Source organism: Sus scrofa, chromosome 15, assembly GCF_054392235.1.
Source record: "Sus scrofa isolate SSC_HxYL_T2T_F1_AM1 chromosome 15, Sscrofa_HxYL_maternal_Yorkshire_Landrace_v2.0, whole genome shotgun sequence".
Classification (NCBI taxonomy): Eukaryota; Metazoa; Chordata; class Mammalia; order Artiodactyla; family Suidae; genus Sus; species Sus scrofa.
Genome location: NC_139397.1, coordinates 89,929,602 through 89,955,369, shown reverse-complemented (window position 1 = coordinate 89,955,369; position 25,768 = coordinate 89,929,602). Strand labels below are relative to the sequence as shown.

The following is a 25,768-nucleotide window of genomic DNA, read 5'->3' as shown; positions in this document are numbered from 1 at the left end:
ATTTGGTATTATAAGACACTTTTTTTGTTTTATCATCATCATCATTATCATAACATTGGGGGTGTAGTCAAGTCATACTTTTCACACAAATATCCTCATTTGTTAGGTGTTTTTCTGACTTTGGAACTGCTGCCTATGACTCCTGGCCTGCTGGCCTCCTAGCCTCCTGTGAGGCCTGCATCCTGTAGCTCATCTGTAGGTGTAAAGCTTCTTGTCTGTCTTTGGCAAATGTCAGGTTTCTCCACCCCCTTTGCTGCCACCCAGCTGCAAATCAGATTTCCAGGCTTCTAGTTCTCTAGGCATTTCCCCTTTCTCTTTTCTCTCTCTCTTTTTTTTTTTTTGTCTTTTTAGGGCCATACAGGTGGCATATGGAGGTTCCCAGGCTAGGGGTCAAATCTGAGCTGTAGCCACCGGCCTACGCCACAGTAACAGCAACACGGGATCCGAGCCACATCCGTGACCTACACCACAGCTCATAGCAACACTGGATCCTTAACCCACTGAGGGAGGCCAGGGATCGAACCCTTGTCCTCATGGATGCTAGTCAAGTTGTTAACTGCTGAGCCACGATGGCAACTCCCTCCCCTTTCTCTTAGTAGAAACAGAGCTCCAGTAGAGACACCAGAAGCCTCATCCTCAGTAGAATATGAAGATTTTCTCTTTTTTTCCTCTTAACCCCCAAAGAGGAGCTAGGACTGGACTGCCTTGTAGTTGTAACCTGATAGGTCATGAAGTCTATTCAGTAAAAGTGATTTGCTCTTTCAGAATCCTTAGTTCATTCTTGAGATACCCTATCTATTTTCCGTCTACCCTTCCACCAACTCTAGAGCCACATTTTCCAACACATTTCCCACCATCTTTTCCAACTGCTAAGCCTGTGATAAGCTTTGGGTTATAGGTCAGAGGTCCAGGCCACATCAGTTTTGTTCAGCCTTTAAGAAATAAAAAACTTTCACAACAGGATTATTACCTAATATATTAATGGATGTAATACAGAAATTTGCAATATTATGCTGTGTACAAATAATTTCAGGATACATAGAACACATTCAATTCACAGCACCCCTGTAGTGTGGTCTGATACTGAGGAACTAATTTTAAATTCCACAAATATCTTTCAATCCCTTTACAACATACCTGGGGCTTCAGGTCAGATAACCTCATTTAGATATAAGTTCAAAATTCTGCAGCCAAGGGCTTTTGTGAATATGAAGCCCCCTGCCACTTGCAGAGACCTTTTCTGTGACCTTCTCTGTCTTTTAAGAATGTAGCCTTTGCCAAAGAATGCCATTCTTTGCAGGTGTGCTAGAACTCAACTCAGAGTTTTGAAGCTAAGTTAACATTTATTTCACATTTATTTCAGAGAAGACCATATTTTGCTCTCTTTGTAAATGGAACTCATTAGTTTTAGTACATGACATTCTACAACCAGTTACACTTATTTCAGCTGAGTTTTGGTGGGCATTGTTCAGGTCTGCTCTTTCAATCATTTCCATTTGGCGAGTCCTCTGTATGGCTGTAATCCACTGCAGGGCTGACTCATCACAGAGGCTTTAGGTGTTGGAAACCTGAAGCATTTATCATCTTAGATGTGGCTCCCCAGTGAATGCCTCAGTGGTCATGAGTGGTCATGAAATCTTGTGTTCTTCTACCATTCATCTGCTCCTGGTAGTCTTGACCTGTCTGGGGAGCCTCTGAGGCTTGCTGCCCAAGCAGTTTACCCAGGTTATTGTTTTTGATTGGCAGGACATGCTGTTTGTTGATGGAATGACATCGTATTTGCACAGTTGGGGCAGGAAGGTCATTCAGCATGGTGGGTTTCACACAGCCAGATGGAGAAGAGGGTGTCCAAGGGAGTCTAAGCTATAAAGGGTTTTTAGAATGACTTTCAAAGAAGTGTTGGTTAGTAGGAGAGGGGAAAGAATAAAAGGAAAGGAAAGTAGATAAAGTTAATAGGCTGGGAAGGAGGATTGTAAAGCAGTGTTTTAGTGTTTTATACAGTTTCCACTACTTCCTCTACTTTCATGAAAGCCCCAGGTCTCCTTTTTCTTGTCTTTGCTTTGGCTGACGATGGATATTAATTAGTCTTCATTTTTCTTCATAATGGAGAATAGGATCTCTCCCTCTTTTTTTTTTTTTTTTGAGAATAGAATCTTATTTAGTCATTAAAAATGACAGTGGTTTAATATACTCATTCAAAGTACCGGTAGCCCAGGTGATAGGAAGAAGGGCATTTGTACCCAGGAATTCCTAGTTAATGGCTTCTCCACCCTCTTTTTGACATGAGAACTCCAGAGCCTTAGACACAGACTCATGTCTTGCATTCAAAAGGAGGTCATGACATTCTGAGAGCTTGAGAGCGAATGTCCTGTACTTTCATTCCTCCTGAAGCGGAGCCTCACATGGTGCTTTCTCAGGGCACAGAAGAGATAGATCAAATGCTGGCCTTTTATTTATACCCGCCTGTCCTTTTCCCTCCTCCTATCTGATTAATTATGTTCCTTGTTACAGTCCTTGCAATGAAAGTTATGCTGGCCCAGGTTGTTACACTTGGTCTGGAGGGAAAGGGGGAACTGTTGTCTTGATCCTGTGGGGGAGTCACACAATGGTGGGTCATCTGGCAGCTGTGCTAAACTCAACTCACAACTCTGCACATGTAACCAGAGCCTAGAAATCTGGAGAATTCTAGACCTGAGGGTACAGTGGTCTCAGGAATGATCATTTACTTGAGAATTTCTTGAAGCCCTGGGAACCCTGTGCGTGGAGGCGGTGGAGAGCATCCTCTGAGGGAAGAGGGCGAAGGAGGGTGATGAGTGGGTGTGAACGTGGAGGGTTCAACGTGGTGTCAACCAAGGATAAGACAATTTCTGTGCCCTTTAGGCTTTATAATCTTACGAAAAACACTTTAAATCTTGTGTTTTTCTTTCCCTCTCATATTGAATTGTCTTTATGTCAACTGCATTGAACTCTTTTTCACACAGTAGACATGGGACTATAGTGGTTTGAACAGAGCCCTGGATTGTCAATCAATACGGACTAAATGAATGAATAATGTTAATGAATAAGCAGGAGAGAATTCACATCTTAAAAATGATTTTAATTTTGATCATGATTTTTCGACATCAGAGGAAAGGCAGCCGGGTAAAAAGACCTTTCCAGATGCTTTATTGCAGGCACAGATTCGTGTCTTACAAAGCAATTGGCTATAAGGCAGTTCTTAATTTTTCTGAAGTAGCACTGTCCAGTGGAACTTTCTGCTGTGATAGAAATGTCTGTACCATCTGGTATGGTAACTACTAATCATGTGGTATGTGTGCATTTGAAATGGGGCTAATGTGACTGAGAAATTAATTTCTCTAGGGGCTACCATGTTGGAAAAAACAATTTTAATTAATTAATTAATTAATTTATTTTAGGGCTGCATCCACGGCATATGTATGTTCCCAGGATAGGGGTCGAATAGGAGCTACAGCTGCTGGCCTACACCACAGTCTACACCTGCAGTGCCGGATCCTTAACTCACTGGTTGAGGCCTGGGATCAAACCCACAACCTCATGGTTCCTAGTTGGATTTGTTTCTGCTGCGCCATGACGGGAACTCCAGGAAAACAATTTTTAAAGTGATAGATTTACACCACCATTCAGATATTTTGTAAACCAACATTAGTCAATGAAATGCAACAGCAGAGGTGTCCAAGCAGTGTTGTGCATCACTTGCAAAGTTTATGGAGAATTGAAAAAATCTTGGGTTTTCCCTTTGTCTATCACCCTCCGCCCCAACCCCTTCACCAACTCAGGCAGAGGCATCACCTTATTCCTGTGTAGCTTGTCCAAGATTTTCCTGAGAGGGTGCTCAAAACATGCTGTTAAATGTGATTACAAATGTTTATTTCCCATGTGGCAGATTTTAATGATTGCCAGATATGGGGAATTTGCGACCATTTCTGTGAAGACCGAATTGGCCATCACCAGTGCTTCTGTGCAGAGGGATATGTCTTGGAGCATGAGCAGCATTGCAGAGCTAATTCTTCCTGTAAGTACATTAAGGACCCTTGTGTTTCTGAGCAGTAAACTCCTGACTCATGTCCTCTTTCCATAGCAGAAGCAATGTCAGCATGGATGTGGATGGCAGGGTTTTATTACAAGTCAGGAGTGGCCCCTGCCGTTGGAGGAATGATTCAACATTAATTTCATACTTTGGTTATTAAGGACCAACCTGTGGATTAATAATGGAAAATTAAAAAAAATTTTTTTGTTGTTTGTTCAGCTTTGGCGTGAGATACTATGTCATCTATTACATTTAATCATGGAATACATTTTATGAAAATCTTTGACCTACCTTTAATTATTTTAACTATCATGAAGTGACAAGTATCAATGGGCACCATTTATGCAAAATTTAAAGGTGCTTCAAAATTGACCTGCTAAATTTGGATTGTAGTTTGTGAGAATGCCTCATTCTAAGAGTACTGTGGTAAAATCATGAGGAAATTTTGTTTTAAAAAATTGGGCCTCCTAAAGCATTTTTGTCACTGTGGATTTCTGGGTAATAAGATCTTGACTCTTTTTTTAAAACTTAAAAAAAAAACTCTTTAAAACTTTTTGGGGGTGGGGGAGGCACACCCATGGCATATAGGACTTGCCAGGCTACGCCACAGCCACAGCAACGTGGGATCCTTAACCTACTAAGTGAGGCTACGGATGGAACCTGTGTCCCCATGGATGCTAGTCAGATTTGTTATCTCTGAGCCATGATGGCAACTTCTGTACAGGTTTTTTTTTTTTTTTTTAAGTTTTCCATAATATTCCATTTTTTGGATGTAAGTAATTTATTTAACTAGTCCTCTATTGATGGGCTTTCATATTATTTCTTACCCTATGACACTGCAAATAAGACTTCAGTGAATAACCTTATTTATTTTGCATTCTTGTGATTATATGGATATAGCAGATTTGGATCCACCATTGCTATGTCGTTTCCCATTAATCCTTAAAAATGTGTTCTGTGTGGAGTTCCCGTCGTGGCGCAGTGGTTAACGAATCCGACTAGGAACCATGAGGTTGCGGGTTCGGTCCCTGCCCCTGCTCAGTGGGTTAACGATCCGGCGTTGCCGTGAGCTGTGGTGTAGGTTGCAGACGCGGCTCGGATCCCGCGTTGCTGTGGCTCTGGCGTAGGCCGGTGGCTACAGCTCCGATTCAACCCCTAGCCTGGGAACCTCCATATGCCACGGGAGCGGCCCAAGAAATAGCAACAACAACAACAACAACAACAAAAAATGTGTTCTGTGGGAGCTTCCATCATAGCTCAGCCATAATGAACCCATGAGGATGTGGGTTCCATCCTGGCCTTGCTCTGTGGGTTAAGAATCCCGAGTTGCCATAAGTTGTGGTGTGGGCCACATACACGGCTGGGATCCTGTGTTGCTGAGGCTGTGGCATAGGCCAGCTCTGATTCAGCCCCTAGCCTGGGAACTTCCATATGTGCAGCCGTAAAAAAGACAAAAATAAAAAATGTGTTCTGTGTTTGTGTAAATCTGAAGTTGCACCTGGAGTAAGGTACCGATGTCATCAAATATTCTTAGTAGTACCTGATGTATTCTTCTCAGTGTCACTGAATTAGCAATCAGGACACTTGAGTTCTTTAAAAATTTTTTTTTTTTTATTATAGTTGATTTACAATGTTGTGTCACTTTGCTGCATGCAAAAGTTATACATACAGGAGTTCCTGTCATGGCTCAGTGGTTAACGAATCCGACTAGGAACCATGAGGTTGCGGGTTCGATCCCTGACCTTGCTCACTGGGTTAATGATCTGGTGTTGCCATGAGCTGTGGTGTAGGTTGCAGACGTGGCTCTGATCCTGCGTTGCTGTGGCTCTGGCGTAGGCTGGCAGCTATAGCTCTGATTAGACCCCTAACCTGGGAACCTCCATATGCTGAGGGAGCAGCCCAAGAAATGGCAAAAAGACAAAAAAAAAAAAAAGTTATACATGCATATATATATATATAGATATGCATATATATATATATCTATATATATATATAGATATATATATATATGCTTTTTCTCGCATTATCTTCTATCATGTTCTATCACAAGTGATTAGATATAGTTCCCTAAGGACACTTGAGTTCTTGGTGGGCTCTGTTCCTAACTTACTATGATTTTGTACGTTTCATTAAGCATCTTTGTGTCTCAATTTGCTCATCTGTAAAATGGGTAGAATGACATGTCTGTCTCAATTTTAAAACCAAAAATAGGAGGTAAAACTGCTTCATCATCTTTGTTCATTTGAAGAAGTGACAGTGCTTTCTTTCTTCACATGTAGCTGGCCAGGCCTTTGTTATTTTCTCCAATGGTCGGAATTTGCTCCTTGGTGATATTCAGGGACAAAGCTTTGAGTACTTGGTACGGTCTCAAAATCGTGGATCGCCTGTGGGCGTGGATTTTCACTATCGCCTAAGTAAAGTCTTTTGGACTGACACTATGCAAAATAAGGTAAATAGAAATTTCTGGAGCATAGCTTGGGAGCTGATAGAACCCCAAGCACAAAGTGTTGATAGCTTTTCATTTTGGGGGGAGTAGAGGGGAAAGTTCCTTTGTTTTCTAACAAAAAAGGCCCTTGATATATTTTATGTTAATCAGCACCTTTTACAGCTATACTATTACATGTGACCTGTTAAACAAAGCAGTCTATTATATGGATTAGCCTGGAGCAACTTTTAATTTTATTTGAAATGGAGTCCAAAAGCTTAATTAAAAGAAATAGTAGACATTCTTTCAAAACTGGGTAGATATTTGGTAGTAATTTTTGAAACTTGATCATTTAAAATGTAAAAAGTATTTTGCTTTCCTGGATGATAAAAATCAGATTTTACCTGCATCTTCTAAATGGAGCAGTAAATGAGGATTGGGTAACAAATATTGACAGTTTTGTTTAATAGCCAAATTTCATTATGCTCTCTTATTTGGAAAGTGTAATGCGTCTGAGTTCAACTTCGAGTAATATAGTGGAGATTTGTAAAACAAAAATTTTAGACTCCTAAAGAGTTATGGAATTTTATTTCTTCCTCTTATATTTTTTTCTACCATTAGTAAAATTCTAATCCAATGAACTGATATCTGAAATAAAATTTCTAAAAATTGAGAATTTCAATTATTAGCAGATCTGATTTAATTACAGCTAAAAAATCAAAACAAATCCTTACTACCTTCTCCACCAAAAAATCCACATTGAATTAAACTTTCACTGAATATCGAGAATTAGACAATACAGGCTTTAAAAAAAAAAACCCAACTTTTTATATTTGTCTCACATGATTTTAAAGAAACCCCACCCTGCCCCCTGCAAGTAACCCATGATGTTTAACATTTAACAGCAAGTCTCCAGTGAATTTTTTTTTTTTTCTCCATCCAAATAGCTGATTTGTATAAGATAGGTCCCTGGAATGAAGTATAGGAGAACTACTCCCAGTTAGTTTGCTTTAGAAGTATAATAATTTTGTTTTTTCTCTCAGGTTTTTTCACTTGATATTGATGGTTTAGTTATACGCGAAGTTCTCAGTGTTTCTATTGAGGACCCAGAGAATCTGGCTGTGGACTGGATCAATAATAAACTTTATATTGTGGAGACCAATGTCAACCGCATAGATTTGGCAAATTTGGATGGAAGCCACCGAATTACCCTTATAACTGAAAATTTGGGACGTCCTAGAGGAATTGCCCTGGATCCAACTGTTGGGTAAGTGATTTAAATGGAGTTTTATTGCTCCCTCTAAACACAAAACATCCATTGGAATAATTGGAGGTTAATCCTGATTTCTTTTAGGCTCTGTTCTCTAGAATACATGTTTCTTTCATATCTGTATTCATAGAAGCTTTAAAGGAGTTGGCTAAATATAATCCCATTTGAGGAGAGGAAATCCAAACACATCCATTGGTATATTGAAAATATGTAATGTTTGGGCGATATGAATTGTATTCTTAGTGTTTGCCACATTTGCCTGGCTGAGAGATTGGACTCTTGTGTTCTGACGTGATCTAATATTATTGTCCCAACTAAACCCTTATGAAGATGACCGCTCTACAACTCTCAAATTAGTTGTAGAGCTTTTTTAGAAAAGAGGGGATATAGAACTATCCCTTCTAGTGGTTTCTTGTTGAGAGTGGTTGAGATGCCAGTGTTAATATTTCATTAACTGTGAATCGGTCCAGCAAGAGTGACAGTGCTTACTCTTCTCCAGGTGTAAATTGAAATTTTCCTGATGTCTACATTTGAGAATATGTTTAGCTTTCTTCTGTTTTTTTAAAATTTTTTAATTTTTTCGCAGTTGGTTCTTAGAAGCCTTGGATGAACTTTAGGCTACTTAAGTGTTGCTGAATGGTGATTATTCATTTCTACTTCATGATATTAGCTGTCCTTCCTTGAGAATGATGCGTATATTCTCTAGGCTCTGCCTTTGAATGAGGAATTAAGGAGGGAAATGCCTTGATAGCCTTTTTTTACAGCCTTTTTGCTGACTGAAAAAAGAGAAGTGCTGGGGAGCAGGGGAGAAAATTAGGGAGTTAAGGTAGATATGAATTTTTTGCCTGCCAATTAGTAAATTTTAATAGTTGCTCTTTGGAGTTGTTGACTCTCCTGAAGGACCCTCACAGTCTTTGATTTTTAATACTTTCAAATTTCTCTGTTGTTTTAAACCCCCATGATCCTCAGCTAGAGGAAATTTCTGTGGATTCAAACACGGTCTCAAAAACTATTTTCTAGGTAACTCTGTAAAATAACTGATTCTTTCATCTCTTGTTTTTCTTTTGTAGTTATTTATTTTTCTCAGATTGGCAGAGTATTTCTGGACAACCTAAGATAGAAAGGGCTTACATGGACGGCTCCAACCGTAAAGACTTGGTAAAAATCAAGCTGGGATGGCCAGGTGGGATAACCCTGGATTTGGTAGCAAAGCGTGTTTACTGGGTTGACGCCCGGTTTGATTACATTGAGACTGTAACTTACGATGGAACGCAAAGGTAAGTTTTTGGTTGTCGTTTGTGTGTTTGTTTAGCTTTATAAGTTTGGGGGAAAGTATGGAAAATTTATGAAGAGGGATACTGAAGGACTAATTGGTATTAAAGTGTTGCATTGTTAGTTGATATAACGCGAATGATTTGTGTGTTGACACTTGCATGATGTGACCTGCTGAGTTTTAACCTGTATTCCGTAAGAACACTCATTAAATACCACCTAGAGCATTTGTCCTTTGATGCTTCTTCTCCAAACCCTCCCTTGTCCCAGATGAAACACATTATTTTCATTAACTCCTGAGTCCATTTCTTGTTTTGTTTCCAAAGATCACTTTGTCTTGTATAGTATATGGAGTTCCTGGGCCAGGGATCAGATTCAAGCCGCAATTGCAACCTAAGCTGGAGCTGAGGCAAATGTGGGATCCTTAACCCATTGTGTCGGGCCCGGGGTTCCAAAGTGCTCTCAAGACGTTGCCCATCCCATTGTGCCACAGTGGGAACTCTGGATCTTTATCTTTTAGCTTTCTAACTTTCCCCTAGTAAGTAAGTTTCATAAGTTTCATTATTTAACATTATCTGTTGGGAATGAATTGGATTTTAAATTTCAAATTTTAAAGGGAAATTCTGATATACTTCAAGGATACTTAATATTTGATACTTAATATTTGAGTATGGCATACTTTTTTCTTTCATCTTCTTAGTTGGCTTAGTGCTTACTATAAATTAATTAAATGGTTAACTATTTTAGAGCCTCTTCTTTTGGTATTAAAATTTTGACCAAGAAAAATTAATCTAGCTGATTTGATTTTTCTAAATGATTTGATTTTATTATTCCCTCCTTGAGAGGAATATTACAGTTTTTAGTTTCTCCTTTATTTCTATTTTGTAAGGATGGTATTTCAGTTTGCTGGATTTATATTCTTAGAACAATTCCTACTTGGTTAAATGAAATGTGTTAAGGCTATGATTTCTTGTGAAACTGGTTCCCGCAGTGAGGATATGAACTAATGTAATGAAGAAAATCATGTAAGTCAGATAAAAAAAATTGAGAAATTGCCTAATTTTTTCCCTCTTTCATGAATCTTCCAGCATTGTAGTCTAGGGTATAAATATTTTTATGCCAAGTTTAAAGTAAAACAAAATATAAAAATCAATGGAGTTTCAGAAAGATTTTCAGAAAGGTTCAAGTGGTTTGCTGGCTGTGAAGAAAAAAATCAGGGAGATATTAACTCAGGAGTTCCCTTGTGGCACAGGGAATTGATGATCTGGGGTCACTATAGCAGCTTAGGGCCTTGCGGTGGCGGGAACTTCCACATACTGGCGTGGCCAAGACGAAAACAAAAAAATCTTACACGTGAAATCTTAAGGTCATTACCTCTTGCTTTGCCAGCAGGTGGCACTCAGGTTTCTGGAACTGGCTAACTGGAAAAGAAAGCCATTAATTTTACTCTACAATATCATTAGTGTTTCAAAGTTTGCACCAACATCATCCATTTCTTTTCTATTTTATTTTTTTCTGCCTTCTGTATGATTCTCTGCATTACTATTGTCAGGTCTTTTCTTAGAGCTCTATTGTGTTTTTTAGTCTTCTGGGGCTACAAGATTTTTCGTTGAGGTCTTTCTCTTATGCTGAAAGAAAAAGAGATTTCTTCCACAAATTAACTTCCTCCTCACTGTATTTATGTGGCCTCAGTGAATTACTGTTTATGTTGATGCAGCTGTGAGAGGCAGTGTTTTGTGCTCTTGCCTAGCACTTCTTACCTTTGTTGTCTTCCATCTAAGCAGCTCTGGGCAACCTGCCTCCACTAAAAATATGATCAGCTGACAGTTTCATCAAACAGAGGCATAACAGTGGTAGTAGCCCTACTTTCTGCTCTCTCTAGAGTGACAAGAATAGGTTTGTGTGTTTGTTGTGCTGCTCCCTAATTGCTGAGAAATGGTCAGTGGTGTAGTGTGAAGTGAACATTGAAGGCATCTTCACCAACTCCCACTTGATTTTTACACTCTTTGTTCTATGGATTTCAAAAAGGTATCTCACATTTTAGCCCTTTTTAAGGGGCAACCTTAAAAGAATGAAGAGCAGGTGAGAATTTTTTTTTTTTTTTTTTTTTTTTTTTTTTTTTTTTAAAGGCAGGAGTTGGCGTTCCCATTGTGGCACGGTGGAAACAAATCTGACTAGTAACAATGAGGTTGCAGGTTCAATCCCTGGACTTGCTCAGTGGGTTAAGGATTTCACGTTGCTGTGAGCTGTGGCGTAGGTAGCAGACGCGGCTGGGATCTGGCGTTGCTGTGACTGTGATGTCAGCTGGCAGCTACAGCTCCAGTTTGACCCCTAGCCTGGGAATTTCCATGTGCCGAGGGTGCGGCCCTAAAAAAGAAAAAGAAAAAAAGAAAAAGCTAGAACAAGCTGGAATTTAAGTGCCAAGGTTCTATTTCAAGAAACAACGGGAAAATCTTTTCTAGTGAATGTAGACAGAAATATACCTTCATCTTAAAATGTATTTGGTTCTATATTCTATATATACATTTTTTTTAACAAATTCACATTGTATTGAACTACAATATGGCAGCAGATTAAAAAAAAATTATTGTGCACAGTTTAAGGGGACTCCTAACAGCACACGTTCTTGTTGGCACATGATGGAACACAGGATTCCAAGCACTTAGTAGCAGTGAGTGAAGCGGGTATCCTCGGGGAGCCGATACATTCTATATTTGTCACAGGACTTTTTTTTTTTTTAAAGCCGTTTTAGGCCTATGCTGGAACTAATTCCACCTTTATTCAAAATATTGTATGGTATGCATCTTTTGTAACAGGAAGACAGTACTTCAAGGAGGCTCAAATATTCCTCATCCTTTTGGAATAACCTTGTTTGAAGATAATTTGTTCTTCACTGACTGGACAAAGTTTTCGGTAATGAAGGCAAACAAGTTCACAGAGACCAACCCACGAGTGTACTTCCGGTCTTCCACGAGGCCTTTCGGAGTGACTGTTTACCATGCCATCAGGCAGCCCTCTGGTACGCCCCTGAACTGTGGAAAACCCTGTTTGCTCCTGGCCTTGATAGAAAGGTTTTCTCAAAGCTCTTGAGATTTGGGTGACATTCTCAAAGACGTGGTGGGTTATCTAGAGAGTTAAACCCTCTGAATCAATTTTGCAGATCATGGGCATTCTGGAGAAATGGAGTTAAAATGCTCAATCTACAGAGATGCCTTTAATAGCTATTTATTAGCACCTGCAGTGTACCAAATCCTGTCTGAGGCTGGAGAAAACACAGCAAACAAACCAGACTAAAACACCTATTCTTTTTTTTTTTGTCTTTTTTGTCTTTTGTCTTTTGTTGTTGTTGTTGCTGTTGCTATTTCTTGGGCCGCTCCCGCGGCATATGGAGGTTCCCAGGCTAGGGGTTGAATCGGAGCTGTAGCCACCGGCCTACGCCAGAGCCACAGCAACTCGGGATCCGAGCCGAGTCTGCAACCTACACTACAGCTCACGGCAACGCCGGATCGTTAACCCGCTGAGCAAGGGCAGGGACTGAACCCGCAACCTCATGGTTCCTAGTCGGACTCGTTAACCACTGCGCCACGACGGGAACTCCTAAAACACCTATTCTTATTCTACTGGAGAAATCTCCCAGTTCAGCCCTCTGATGTTACAATTCAGGGAGCAGAGGCCCAGAAGCAGAAATGACATGGCTAAGTAGTCATTTCAGGCAGTGTCAGAGCTATTTTTTTCCCCTTCTTCTCTTATATATTTATGACACCTGTTGTTTGGTATGCATTGGGTCTGTCATAGACCAGCTGGGTTTGGTGTCTCTCAGGCTTCTAACGTACAAAGAAAAGAAATATTTTGATTCAGGCACTGTTTAGTCTTCTGCTATTTTATAGAAGGTTTTAAGTGGACTGACTGTATCAACTGGTATGTAGCTCTTTTATGTATTTGCTCGTGCATCAAAGAAAAGAAACATTAAACTAGACTACATTGAAAGAAACCTTAATATCAATGAACAGTCATTCAGAGAAAAAGATTTCATTTTAGAACTCTAATGCTAAGTGATGAGTCTGGCTTTTGGATGGAGAAAGACTATAAAGTAATTAAATTGGTTTAAAAAAAAACAACCAACCAACCAACCAACTTGGACTGATAGATTCCCATCACTGTCCTTCAATGTAGTTATCCTAGGTAAACAAATACTTATTTGGGAGTTCCCGTCGTGGCACAGTGGTTAACAAATCCGACTAGGAACTGTGAGGTTGCAGGTTCGATCCCTGGCCTTGCTCAGTGGGTTAAGGATCCGGCATTGCCGTGAACTGTGGTGTAGGTCGCAGATGCGGCTCGGATCCCTCGTTGCTGTGGCTCTGGTGTAGGCTGGTGGCTACAGCTCCGATTAGACCCCTAGCCTGGGAGCCTTCATGTGCCGTGGAAGTGGCCCTAGAAAAGGCAAAAAGACAAAAAACAAAAACAAAACAAAACAAAAAAAACACAAATACTTATTTGGAAAGTATATACTGTCTCTGAAAACACTGGAAAACATGTCTTCGGAATAACTAGTTCATGAGCTACTAAATTCACATCTGTCCTTGATCAAAAATATTACCCAGTTTTATCATCTAAATTATTTCTATTATTTGCCTCAGAGTGACACATACCTGTATTTCTCCAAATTAATCTACCTGAGAAGTAAAGGGCCTATTTTGAAAAATAAGTCAAAGGCTAAGAAGACAATTTCAGAAGGAGACAGTTTTCACTATGATACCCTTGTGTACAGTAAATTTCCTGAGGGCACTCCTTGAGAGTGGTTTTTGTGGTCCTGGTTTGTGTTTCAGACTTATTTTAGGATCCTATCTGCATTTGAGTTGTAGTTTAGCTATTTAGCCATGGAAAAATCTTGAGCAAGTTCTCCAACATTTTGGAACTTTGGTTTCCTCTTCTGTAAGTTTGGGACGATAGTATTTATTTCTTAGAGGCATTGTCTTACAAAATAAGCATCTAGGCTGCTTTTTCTATTTGATGAATGGTAAAAATAACACAAATTATTTGGGGGGCAGTTATACTTTCATTACTGAGGGTAGCAGACTGAGTTCAAATCCATTTCTCCCATGGGTTTTAATGGTTTTGCATATCTCAGATAGGGATTTATTTTAACTGAGCCTTAACCATGTGCATTTTCCCCTCCAGTTAGAAATCCATGTGGAAATAACAATGGGGGCTGTGAACACATCTGTGTCCTCAGCCACAGGACAGACAATGGTGGTTTGGGTTACCGCTGCAAGTGCAAGCTTGGCTACATTCCGGGTTTGGATGACTACAGCTGCGTGGGTAAGAAATCTGATAGTCAGCGCAGGGGTATGTGCTGCTCTTGGTCTTGCTTCTTCACAGCAAATAAGCTTTTTGTAGCCCACAGGGCGTCTTCCTTGGTGGGCACCATTCCCTTTGTGGAAAGAGCTGTGTTTGAAGATGTAAATGTCTTTCCTTTGGGACATGTCCAGGCTTTGGGCTCCTCCTTCCTTTTATCCCTTTCCTGAAATCTCTGGTCTCCTTATGCTCTTGAAATTCTATAGGATTTAATTTTGAGTTCTTTTCTCTACCATGTACCTTTTCCACTTTATATACTAGCTTGAACTGTAGTGGGGAGCACTCCTATCACTTTTATTGGCCTCTCCCAGCTCACTGCTTTTGCCTAAGTTGGGCATTTTGATCCCATCTGCTTTACGGCAGTATTCCAAAGTAAACTCAGTGTTGGGGTGGCTCATTTCTTCATTTAGTTTCCACTCTTCAGTTCAGATTTTCTCTGCCTCTGTGCTCTGGATTTCATTCTTACCCTAAATGCTTCCTAAATGTGCTCCTCTTTGGTTGCTTGCATATCTACTCACAATTAAAATGGCCAGGGAGTTCCCTGGTGGTCTAGTGGTTAGGATTTGTCACTTTCATCACTGTGCCCTGGGTTTAATCCCTGGTCTGGCAACTGAGAACCCACATCAAGCCACTCAAAGCTGTGGCAAAAAACGAAAAACAAACCAAAAAACCCCCTATTGCCTAGGCCTCTGATGATGGGGAAATACACTCCTACAATATTTGTTTCTCTTATTTTCCCTTTGCCAACTCTTTTTTTTTTTTTTTTCTTTTTTTGGTTATTTCTTGGGCTGCTCCCGTGGCATATGGAGGTTCCCAGACCAGGGGTCAAATTGGAGCTGTAGCCACCGGCCTACACCAGAGCCACAGCAATGCCGGATCCTTAACCCACTGAGCAAGGCCAGGGATCAAACCTGCAACCACATGGTTCCTAGTCGGATTCGTTAACCACTGAGCCATGACGGGAACTCCTCTTTTTTTTTTTTTTAATGCCTTTGACAAATTCTTACTCCCTAGATGCTTCTGCTTCTAGCGTAGTATGTAAATACTCTTATTTTAACTCAGATAGATGTTAACTTTGTAGATAATCCAAGATTCAAAGAAAAATCACCCTCATTAAAAAAATGTGTTTGTAACTATTAAATCAACATTGTATTGTGTAATAATTTTTCTTTTAAACTCCTTTGGTAATTTTTATCTTTGTCTTGGGTTGCCTCCTTCATCTTCTTCTTTTTGATTTCTGGGTATATTATCACTGTCTCCATTTTTGATTTTACACATCACTCCTTCTTTCCTATTTCCTCCATTCCTCCCCTCACCCTCCTTTACTTCTTTCTAAGTAATTTACCTAGTTGCTAGGATTCTTGGTATAGGTCTTTACATAAAAGTTAATCTAACTCTAGTATTTTATGGAATTATGATGCAGTTAAATTCAGTATATGGGAGTTCCCACTGTGGCTCAGTGGTAAAGAACCTGACTAGTATCCATGAGGATGCAGGTTCGATCCCTGGTCTCGCTCAGTGGGTTGAGGATCTGGCATTGGTGAGAGTTGTGGTATAGGCAGTTCCCTAGCCTGGGAACAGCAGCTCAGGTCTCTGAAGGTTTGATCCCTGGCCTAGGAACTTTTGCATGCCACATGCTTGGCCAAAAAAAAAAAAAAAATCCAGCATAAGGATACCATATTTTCTGTAAATAAATCAAATAAATCTTGGGGACATATTTCTCAGGGAGAATTAAGACTGTCATGCTTGGATCGCCTTCCTAACTGCTTGTATATTTTCTTCCCTTCTTCCCATTTTTTCCAACTAAGTCTTCTATAGATTTATTTTTTAATGTTTATTTTAAAATTACATTTCAGAATTATAAAATGTTCTTTATGGGTATGTAAAAAGTTACTCTGGAATTTGGAGAGGGCAAAAACCATGGCTAACTGTGTCCTTCTTTCTACAGCTACTAAGCAGTTCCTGTTCTTTTCAACTGACGTGGCTGTTCGCGGCATCCCGCTCACCCCCTCCAACCAGAAAGATGTCATCCTTCCAGTGACAGGAAGTCCTTCTGTCTTTGTTGGGATTGATTTCGATGCCAAGGAGAATGCTATCTTTTTTTCAGATACATCAAAAGACATGATTTTTAGACAAAAGATCAATGGCACAGGTGAGAATGGGTTTTAAAGGTGGTTTTTTTTTTTTTTTTTTGGTATATTTTATGCATTCTGTTTTTTTAGTCAGATTCGTTAATCACCGAGCCATGACGGGACCTCCAACAACAAGACAAATGTTATTCTCCTCTATGTGAATGGAAAAGTCTTATAGCCTTGAGAATGAACTATCCTATATATTTCAGGCTGTAGGCAACATTCCTTTACAAAAGCTGCAGAGCCAGCATGACTAAGCATGGAGGGGCAACAGAGCACAGAGGTTAGAGTTAAAGGAATAGCTTCAATATAATAAATTTAGGTTTTTTTATTCTCTGTTTTAGACATTTATTTTAAACATCTATTTCCTTGATGTAGATACCCCCCTGCATTCTCCCTGAAAAGCTAGATGCTAAGTTAAGTAGTATTTGGTGGTGATGTTTCTTGAACAAATTTTTCTTTTTTTTCTTGAGTTAACAATTGCTCCATCTTCTGCATACTTTTGCACCATCTATGTCTTTAGGTGCCATCTACATAGTAATTATAAATACATGTAGGGAGTCTTATTCCTGATGTTTCTTCCCCTAGCCTGGGGAATGAGGAAAAGGTCAGGGAAGGGTTCTTGCAGGAGATGATAAAAGTTCCATCCAGGAGTTCCTGCTGTGGCCCAATGAGATCAGAGGTGTCTCTGGAGCACTGGGATGCAGGTTCCACCCCCAACCCCACACAATGAGTCAAGGATCTACTGTTGCAGCAGTGGCCTGATCTGATCCCTGGCCTAGGAAATCCATATGCCCTGGGGCAGCCAAAAAAAAAAAAAAAAAAAAGTTTCCATCCAAGTTGTCTCTCTGGGATTAAGACCCATAAGGCCAAATACCTTTGAGATGTCTCATGTAGATATTCCACAAGCACCTCAGCACTCATATGTCTGCATGTTTGCCTTTAATCCACCTCTCCAGACCTCCTGCCTTTAGGGAAAGAGCATGACCCCTCACTTCCTCCTGCCACTCCCATAGCCCCCAAATCTCATGCTCATCCAAACTTCCCCCTTCCTTTTAGCCTCCATCATTGATTTATTAACTTCCAGCCACACTCCTGAAATTGTTTATCTCTCTCCCTCACACTGCCAAGTGTTTGCTTTCCTAGAGCCCCTCATTCATCCCTTCCCTTGGGAAACCTCTCCATACCTGCACCTTACTAAGCTCCATACCATCCTGTTCATACCCCCATCATAGCACCCATTACCCTTTTATTTTTTCCCTCTTGGTATATAATTGCCTCCCCCTACCTGTCCCACTTCATTATAGATATCCTGAAGACAGTTTACATATTTCTTTCAACATGCTTCACTTTTCTATGACTTGGTTTGCTCATACGCAAAATAGGAAGGATGATAATAATTTCTGCTGGGAGTTCCCGTTGTGGGTCAGTGGTTAATGAATCGACTAGGAACCATGAGGTTGCCGGTTCGGTCCCTGGCCTTGCTCAGTGGGTTAAGGATCCGGCGTTGCCGTGAGCTGTGGTGTAGGTTGCAGACGCGGCTCGGATCCCGCATTGCTGTGGCCCTGGCGTAGGCCGGAGTCTACAGCTCCTATATGACCCCTAGCCTAGGAATCACCATATGCCGCAGGAGTGGCCCTAGAAAAGGCAAAAGGACAGAAAAAAAAATAATAATAATTTCTGCTGTTGCTCTGTTGTGAGCATGGATGCGCTCATGTAAATAACTGGGCGAGTTCCAAGATCATGTTAAGTGCTCAGTATAAGCTATCATTATTTATACTATTAGCAATATTATGTTTCCTAAATGTCTACTGTGGTGTCTAGCACATAGAGGACTTTCTTCTTACAATTTGCTAAATATGAATGCAAAAAACCCTAGGATTGTTTTTCTTCATTCAGAAGAAAGAATTGTGATTGTTTACTTTGATTCACATTTTCTTTAATTTAAAAAAAAAAAAGAAGGGAAAGGCGTAAAAAAAGCCACAAAGAAGAAAGTGGTCTTCTTTTCTCCCGTGTCTAGTTTTGATTTCCTTTCTGGTTGTTGGTTTTTCCGAACTTGGCAACTGTGTGGCTATGAGAACCTGTTGATGAGAAGGTTTGGCCCGAATACCTTGCAGACACTCCCAGTTGTACCTGGTGGTGTCAGCTTATCATTACTGTCTGTGGGTGATGGTTGTGAGTATGTGAACTCAGGTATTTCTTCTTCAGATTTTCTGCATTGAGAAATTTTTTTTCTGGAGGCTTGAACAGGGAGTAAATCCAGGCCGTGCCACTCCTGGTCCTATTTATCAGATTCAAACTTTGGGGAATGGATAGGTTTTAGCTTTATCTCATGTTGTTGCTTTGCAGTTATTTTACTTTTTAAAATAATTCCACATTATTGAAATATTCTCACACAAAATCTAAATGGGCTGTATTCATTATGCTTACTTTAAACCATGTCCATATTTTAATTTACAGGAAGAGAAATTATCACAGCTAACAGGGTGCCAAGTGTTGAAAGTTTAAGTTTTGACTGGATTTCGAGGAACCTCTATTGGACAGATGCTTCTTATAGAAGTGTCACCGTCATGAGACTAGCTGATAAATCAAGACGCACAATAGTCCAGAATTTAAATAACCCACGATCAATTGTAGTTCATCCTATTGCTGGGTAAGTGTGTTTATGTTTCCCTAAGAGCTTGAAAACTGTGTCTTGAACAGTCATTGCAGAGTGATTTGGCAAATTCAGTAAATATAAGATTGAATAATATGTATTGAAATCACCTTAAATCATATCCCTTCAGCAAATGCTAAAGTGATCACTTTATCTCTTTCCAAAAGCTTTCTCCTAAATTTTGGCTTTCCCAGTCTTCACTGAAGTATGATTTTTTTCAGAGTTGCAGAGGACTGAATATATGAACAGATTCAGTGGAGAAGGAAGGAATAAATAGTAGTATTATCAAGAAAAGGTCAAATTCTTTCCTTGCTTTAATGTTTTGATATAAAGCTTACCAAAACTTGCACAGTCATTCAGTAGTTTTCACAATAAAAAACCTTTCAGCCCACAAAGTTTCATGTTTAACCATTTTATGAAAGACAGAACAGTTCTTACTATGTCTTTTATTTTTTTTATTTTTTATCTTTTATGGACACATTTTTTTATGGTATATGGAAGTTCTGGGCTGTGGCAGTGCTGGATCCTTTAACCTAATGTGCTGGGCCAGGGATTGAACCCATACCTCAGCATCCACCTGAGCTGCTGCAGTTGGGTTCTTAACCCACTGTGCCACAGGGGGAACACCTACACTATGCCTTTTAGTTCTAATGTATGTCTGAGCTAGTATAATTTTAAATAATTTTAAAAAGATGACTGGTAATTCACTAAAGCCTGATTGAGGGTACATAGTAAGCATCTTACTCAGCATACAATTTCATCTAATCCAAAAGCTAGTTTGTGAGTGAGGTATGTCCAATACCTGTTTTGGAGATAAGCTGAGGCTCAGAGAGATAAAATAACTTGCCTAAGGACCCACACTATTAAGCAACAGTTACTATGCGAATTCCTATCTGACTGCAAAACCTCTGTGCCTAATATATTTTAAAATTGATGATATTATTGATAAGAAATTTTATTGGCCAAAAGAGGGTTAAACTGTTGATAAAAAGAACTTATCTTAGGCTAGCTTATCTTAGGTTTTGAAAAGCCATTAAATTTCTTTCCTAATGAATCCTTCATTTAAAACAATAAGAAGACATTTCATAAAGTTATTACCCTTGGGAAAGATGAACTTTAGTTCTTAACACTCATATGAGAGAGACAAGCTTTTTTTCCTACACTACACTTATCTTTTTGCCATGCAGAGTAAAAAAAGCACCAATATCTTGGGTTGGATTGTTTGAGTTGATTTGGATGCATTTTTCATCAGGGATGAAATGCTTTCCTGCAAATTTAATTCCTTGTGATGGTGACGAGTGACCTAGTAGATTCTGAATGTTTAATCCAGAAAGAGAGAGATTCAAATGTGTTTTCTCGCTCATAAGTTTATTATTTTATTTCAATAACATGGAGTGTTTAAAATTTAACCTGAATTGCATCTTTTGTGACAATAGTTTTAAGTCCTCAAGTCCAGCACAGTGGTTCTCTGCTCTGGATGCCCATTTTCATTTGTATTTTCTATATGTTTTTCTATATAAATCCAATAGAAATGAAGTTAGTTGCAGCAAGTCCCTGGAGAACCTGCGTTCGTGCTAAATCTAAGTCTAGTTGGTCTCTCCTTTTCTAGGTATATATTCTTCACCGATTGGTTCCGTCCTGCTAAAATTCTGAGAGCATGGAGTGATGGATCTCATATGTTGCCTATAGTAAACACTACTCTTGGATGGCCCAATGGGCTGGCCATTGATTGGGGGTAAGTAGGATCATCCCAAATTGTTGAGTTCTCCCTTTCTACGGAAGACATATACCAACTTGGCCAGCTTCTGCTGGGATGAAAACAAATGTGGAAGTTCTTGCTGTGTGGCTCAGTGGGTGGAAGGATCTGGCATTGCTGCAGCTGCAAGTCAGTCCCTCACCTGGGAACTCTCATATGCTGTGGGTATGACTGAAAATGCATTAATGAATATTGTGAGGATGTTGCTAGAGGGGGGCAGAATGATAGAAGCTTGTGAAAGGTCAGTGTGGAGGAGGCAAGCCTCAAATCTTACTAAAAGTAGAATAGGGAGAGAATTCTGTGGTGGTCTTGTGGTTAGGACTTGGCACTTTCACTGCTATGGCCTGGAGATCAAGCTGCTGCTTACTGCAGCCAAAAAAAACAAAACAAAACAAAACAAAAAAAACAAAAGAAAGAAAAGAACGGTAGAGCAGGGACTTGTACAGATCATGTGTAATTTTTACAGAGGCCAACTTGAGGGTAGGAAGTCTTTGGTGTCAACAAATATATATTTGCCTTTATGCACCGTGGGAGAATTTTTGAAGTACAACAAATTTTAAGAAATTGATCTATCAAGGAATATAGGAAAAGGTACCAGGGTAAACAAGCTTACAGACGTGAAATAAAAAGCGGTTTATAAGAGAGAAAAAAGGAAGAACATGTTTAATCCTTAAACATAGGTTACTACCAATATTTGTTCTAACTTGCTGATTTAATAGGGAGAAAAATAAAATCTCTAACACAAAGATAACATTTCAAGTTTTCCAAGATAATTGAAAATCACTTCATGAAAGTTGCTTTACCTTTCTGGGGAGCGTAAAACTACTACACTTTTCTTAGTAAATGTGTCAACTGTTTTTGAATGCCCTTAGTGTAAAGCGTGCTTTGCTAGTTTCTGGATAATTGATAACCAAGTATTTTATTATTTCAGTTCTTCCCGATTGTATTGGGTTGATGCCTTTTTGGATAAAATTGAGCATACTACCTTTGATGGTTTAGATAGAAGAGCCCTGAACCATTTACAACAGATGACACATCCATTTGGACTTACCGTTTTTGGAGGTATGTTCGAAGCAGAAAAAGTGTATCTTATTTATACTGTGCAAATTGTATAAAACTCTTTCTCATTTGGCAATCTCACAATTCCAGAAAAGATGGTCACTTTAGAATATAAGACATTGAAATGTTTGAGACATTTTTAGATAATATTGACAATTTACATGGGTATAGCACTTGGTATATTACACTTTATGTAGTTTCACTCTGTTATATAAACATCACATGAAGAAATAGTAAATTACTAACTTCTTTCTTTTCATAAATAAAACAGTAAGAGCTGTTCGTAGTAATTATTGCAGCATTTCATCGATCTCTGATGTTTGCAAGAACCTCTTCAGAATCCTTGTTGGACAACTATTACCCATAGTTATCAACTGGGTAATTAATATTATATTTATTATGTAGAAATGTTAGCATATGGCTTATGAAGGATTAAAAAAATGTAGTCTTTTCATCAACCTTTTCAAATAATATAAGGCTACTAGTAAAGATCGCTGGGAATACGGAATTCTGGGAAACTACAGCAACAATGATCACACCAGTGTATCTGTTTTCTTTCTTGCCAGTCCTCTCTTGTGAGTGTAGGTGTGCTGTGCTATTGTTTGAGTTGCTGGGAGTAAGAATCTGGCTTGGTACCGGGTGTTTGGTTAGTCTAGAAAACAGACTGTGAATGTGAATGATTATATAGCTTGTGCCAGGCCAAAAGGGTGAGGAGAAACTAAAATCTGCCCTGGTTCTGTTTGACAAACCATATTTAGTCTTGTCAGAGAGATGCTATTTTGCGATTCACTAGAAGGCCTATGTATATCCTCGTTGTGTCCCTGGTTGAAACTTTCTGATCTGAATAATTAGCATGGTGCTTAAAAAAAAAACCAAACACTAAAAAAAACATAAACAAAAAAGCAATCAACCACACAACAACAAAAAAACTAAACACGGACTATACTTCAAAGACTTTCTCACACATATATAGTGTGGAATGAATAGCGAATAAATATATTGCAGAGTCCACCCTGCTGTCTGATTTATCTGTGGAGGAGTGCATGGTATTTAAAAATATTTTAAAAATGCTCTTGATTTTTGATGAATCAATTATGAATAGTCATTCCTCTACCAAGTGCATTCTTTCCCTTTTTACCAATGATGTCAGACATAGCTTATTTACTGTGACATAGGAACATTTTAAGAATGTTAAAATTTCTGTACTTTTTGTTGGACTGTTTCAGGCTGGAATAAAAATGCAGTTTCAGTTTTCATCAGTATGTAAAAAATTTTGAGTTGTACCCATGCAAATAACACAACATTCCAATATTAATAATAATAATAATAATAATAATAATAATAATTCTTCCAACACTGCACTTCTTTGAGAAATTATTTCTGGAAAGTTCTTTTAACACCAAGAGAATGTTTTTAATGAAAGGCAAGATCTGACTGACTGCATACCACACAGGACTCAAAGGTTTATTGAACTACTCATCTTATTGAATATAGTGGGATATCTTCCCGAGTGGTAGGACTGAAATCGACAGTCTAGATTACTGAGTCTAATGACTAACTCATTGATTAGACCATAGATAAAGGTTTATTGATAAAACTTGTGATATTTTAGTCATTTTCTGGATATTGGAATTTTTAGTTAGGGACTACTAAACTAGAATCTCGTATTGCCTCTATATCCTATTTTCAGCTTCGTAGAACATTACTGTGTTTTAGATGTAGGAACACTTCTGTGGGTAGTTAGTATTTATTTATTTTTGAAGTATAGTTTTACAATTTCAGGTGTACAGCAAAGTGATTCATATATATATATATATATGAGTGTGTACCCATATAGGTTATTATCCCTTTTAGGTTATTACAACCTACTGAGTCTAGTTCCCTGTACTATACAATAGTTCCTTGTTTATCTGTTTTGTATATGGTGGTAGGTATATGTTAACTCTTAATTTATCTCTTCCTCTCTGCCCTGTGAGTAATTTTATTCTATTTTATTTTATTTTTCTGTTAGTTCCATGTTTTATTTTTTTTTGTTTTTTATTTTATTTTTTATTTTCCCACTGTACAGCAAGGGGATCAAGTTATCCTTACATGTATACATTACAATTACATTTTTTCCCCATCCTTTGTTCTGTTGCAACATGAGTATCTAGACAAAGTTCTCAATGCTATTCAGAGTAATTTTAATGATTGCCAAACATACACTGAAATTTCCTTTTTGGACTAGATCTGTACTTTTCCTTCTCAATAGCTTGTTATGAAACTTTTCTTTTCTTTCTTTCTTTCTTTTTTTTTTTTTAACATATGGAAGTTCTCTGGCTAGGAGTCTCATCAAAGCTCCAGCTACCAGCCTATATGCCTTAAGCACAGCAACAGCATACCTACGCCACAGCCGCAGCAAGTTGGGATCTGAGCTGCATCTGTGACCTACATCATAGCTCATGGAGATGCTGGATCCTTAACCCACTGAACGAGGCATGGGATTGAACCCCCATCCTCATGGTTCCTAGTTGATTCCTTTCTTCTGTGCCATGATGGGAACTCCATGAAAATTTTTTTTTTTTAATGTTCTCATTAAGACCTGGGATACGGAGTTCCTGCTGTGGCTTAGCAGGTTAAGGACTAGATGTTTTCCCAGTGAGGATGTGGGTTTGGTCCCTGGCCTTTCTCAGTGGTTTAAATATTTGGCATTGCCACAAGATGTGGCATAGGTCAAAGATGCGGCTCAGATCTGGTGTTGCTATGGCTGTGGTTTAGGCCGGCAGCTGCAGTTCTGATTTGACCCCTAGCGTGGGAACTTCCACAAGCCCTGGGCATGGCAGTAAAGGAAAAAAAAAAAAAAAAAAAAAAAAAAAAGACATGGGAGATAAAACTTTGACCTGGAAGAGAGCTTAGAAATAATTCAATCTATTTCCTTAATTTTACTAGAAAATGAGTCCCCGCACAGTAAACGTATTTGTGCTTTAGCTGAGATAAGAATGTAGTCTTTTGAAGCTTCATCAAATACTCTATGAAAGAATCCTGAGATTTATTTTTATTTTTACCCATGCAAGCCCTAATTGCTATTAGATGCCATAGCACTATTTCATACATTCTTGCCTGAACCTGAACTGCAGTATTATTAAAAATACAGGCTTCTTGGAGTTCCCATTGTGGCTCAGTAGGTTACAAACCTGACTAGTATCCGCGAGGACATGGGGTCAATCCCTGGCCTTGCTCAGTGGATTAAGGATCCTGTGTTGCTGTGAGAATATGTATATGTAAAGTATATATATATATATAAGCATAGAGTCATTTCTAAAGAGTCACAAGTCGTGGAAAATGATTACGGAAGAATCTTCACACTTTTGGAAGAAGCATTATAAACATACTTCCTTTACCCAAGTGATCTGTAAGTCAGCTGTGATGAAAATACTCATCACTTTGTTTCTTCTTAGAATATGTATATTTTACTGACTGGAGACAGCGGTCTATTGTGCGAGTCAGGAAAACAGATGGAGGAGAGATGACAATTCTCCGAAATGGCGTCGGTAATGTGATGCGTGTGAAAATATTTGAAACCAGCATCCAGGTCGGTGAGTGATATTGCCACGTCCTTTTATTTGGGTGTATTTAATATGGCGGTTCCTTTTCCCTTGAAGTATTTATTAGTTAATATAGCTCTTGATAGTTTACCCAGATAGGTTAAAAGACTTTGAGACTCTTTTCAGCTCTAACTTTCACTCTTTTCAGCTCTTTTCTGTATTTAAATTGAATGCACTATTTAACATGTTGATTTCCAAGAGGAAGCGACTT

At 38.9% G+C, this 25,768-nt stretch overlaps 1 protein-coding gene across 2 annotated transcripts in view; it reads left to right on the top strand.

The window, feature by feature from the left end:
* Nucleotides 1-25,768, top strand: part of LRP2 (LDL receptor related protein 2) — a 197,213-nt gene that overhangs the window by 66,178 nt on the left and 105,267 nt on the right. For both annotated transcript variants that reach the window (NM_001444893.1, XM_084998147.1), the window contains 11 exon segments: nucleotides 3,905-4,033; nucleotides 6,328-6,497; nucleotides 7,517-7,740; nucleotides 8,814-9,020; nucleotides 11,832-12,034; nucleotides 14,194-14,334; nucleotides 16,319-16,522; nucleotides 18,963-19,155; nucleotides 20,768-20,893; nucleotides 21,846-21,976; nucleotides 25,411-25,548. In NM_001444893.1, coding sequence (NP_001431822.1) covers nucleotides 3,905-4,033; nucleotides 6,328-6,497; nucleotides 7,517-7,740; nucleotides 8,814-9,020; nucleotides 11,832-12,034; nucleotides 14,194-14,334; nucleotides 16,319-16,522; nucleotides 18,963-19,155; nucleotides 20,768-20,893; nucleotides 21,846-21,976; nucleotides 25,411-25,548 — 1,866 coding nt within the window.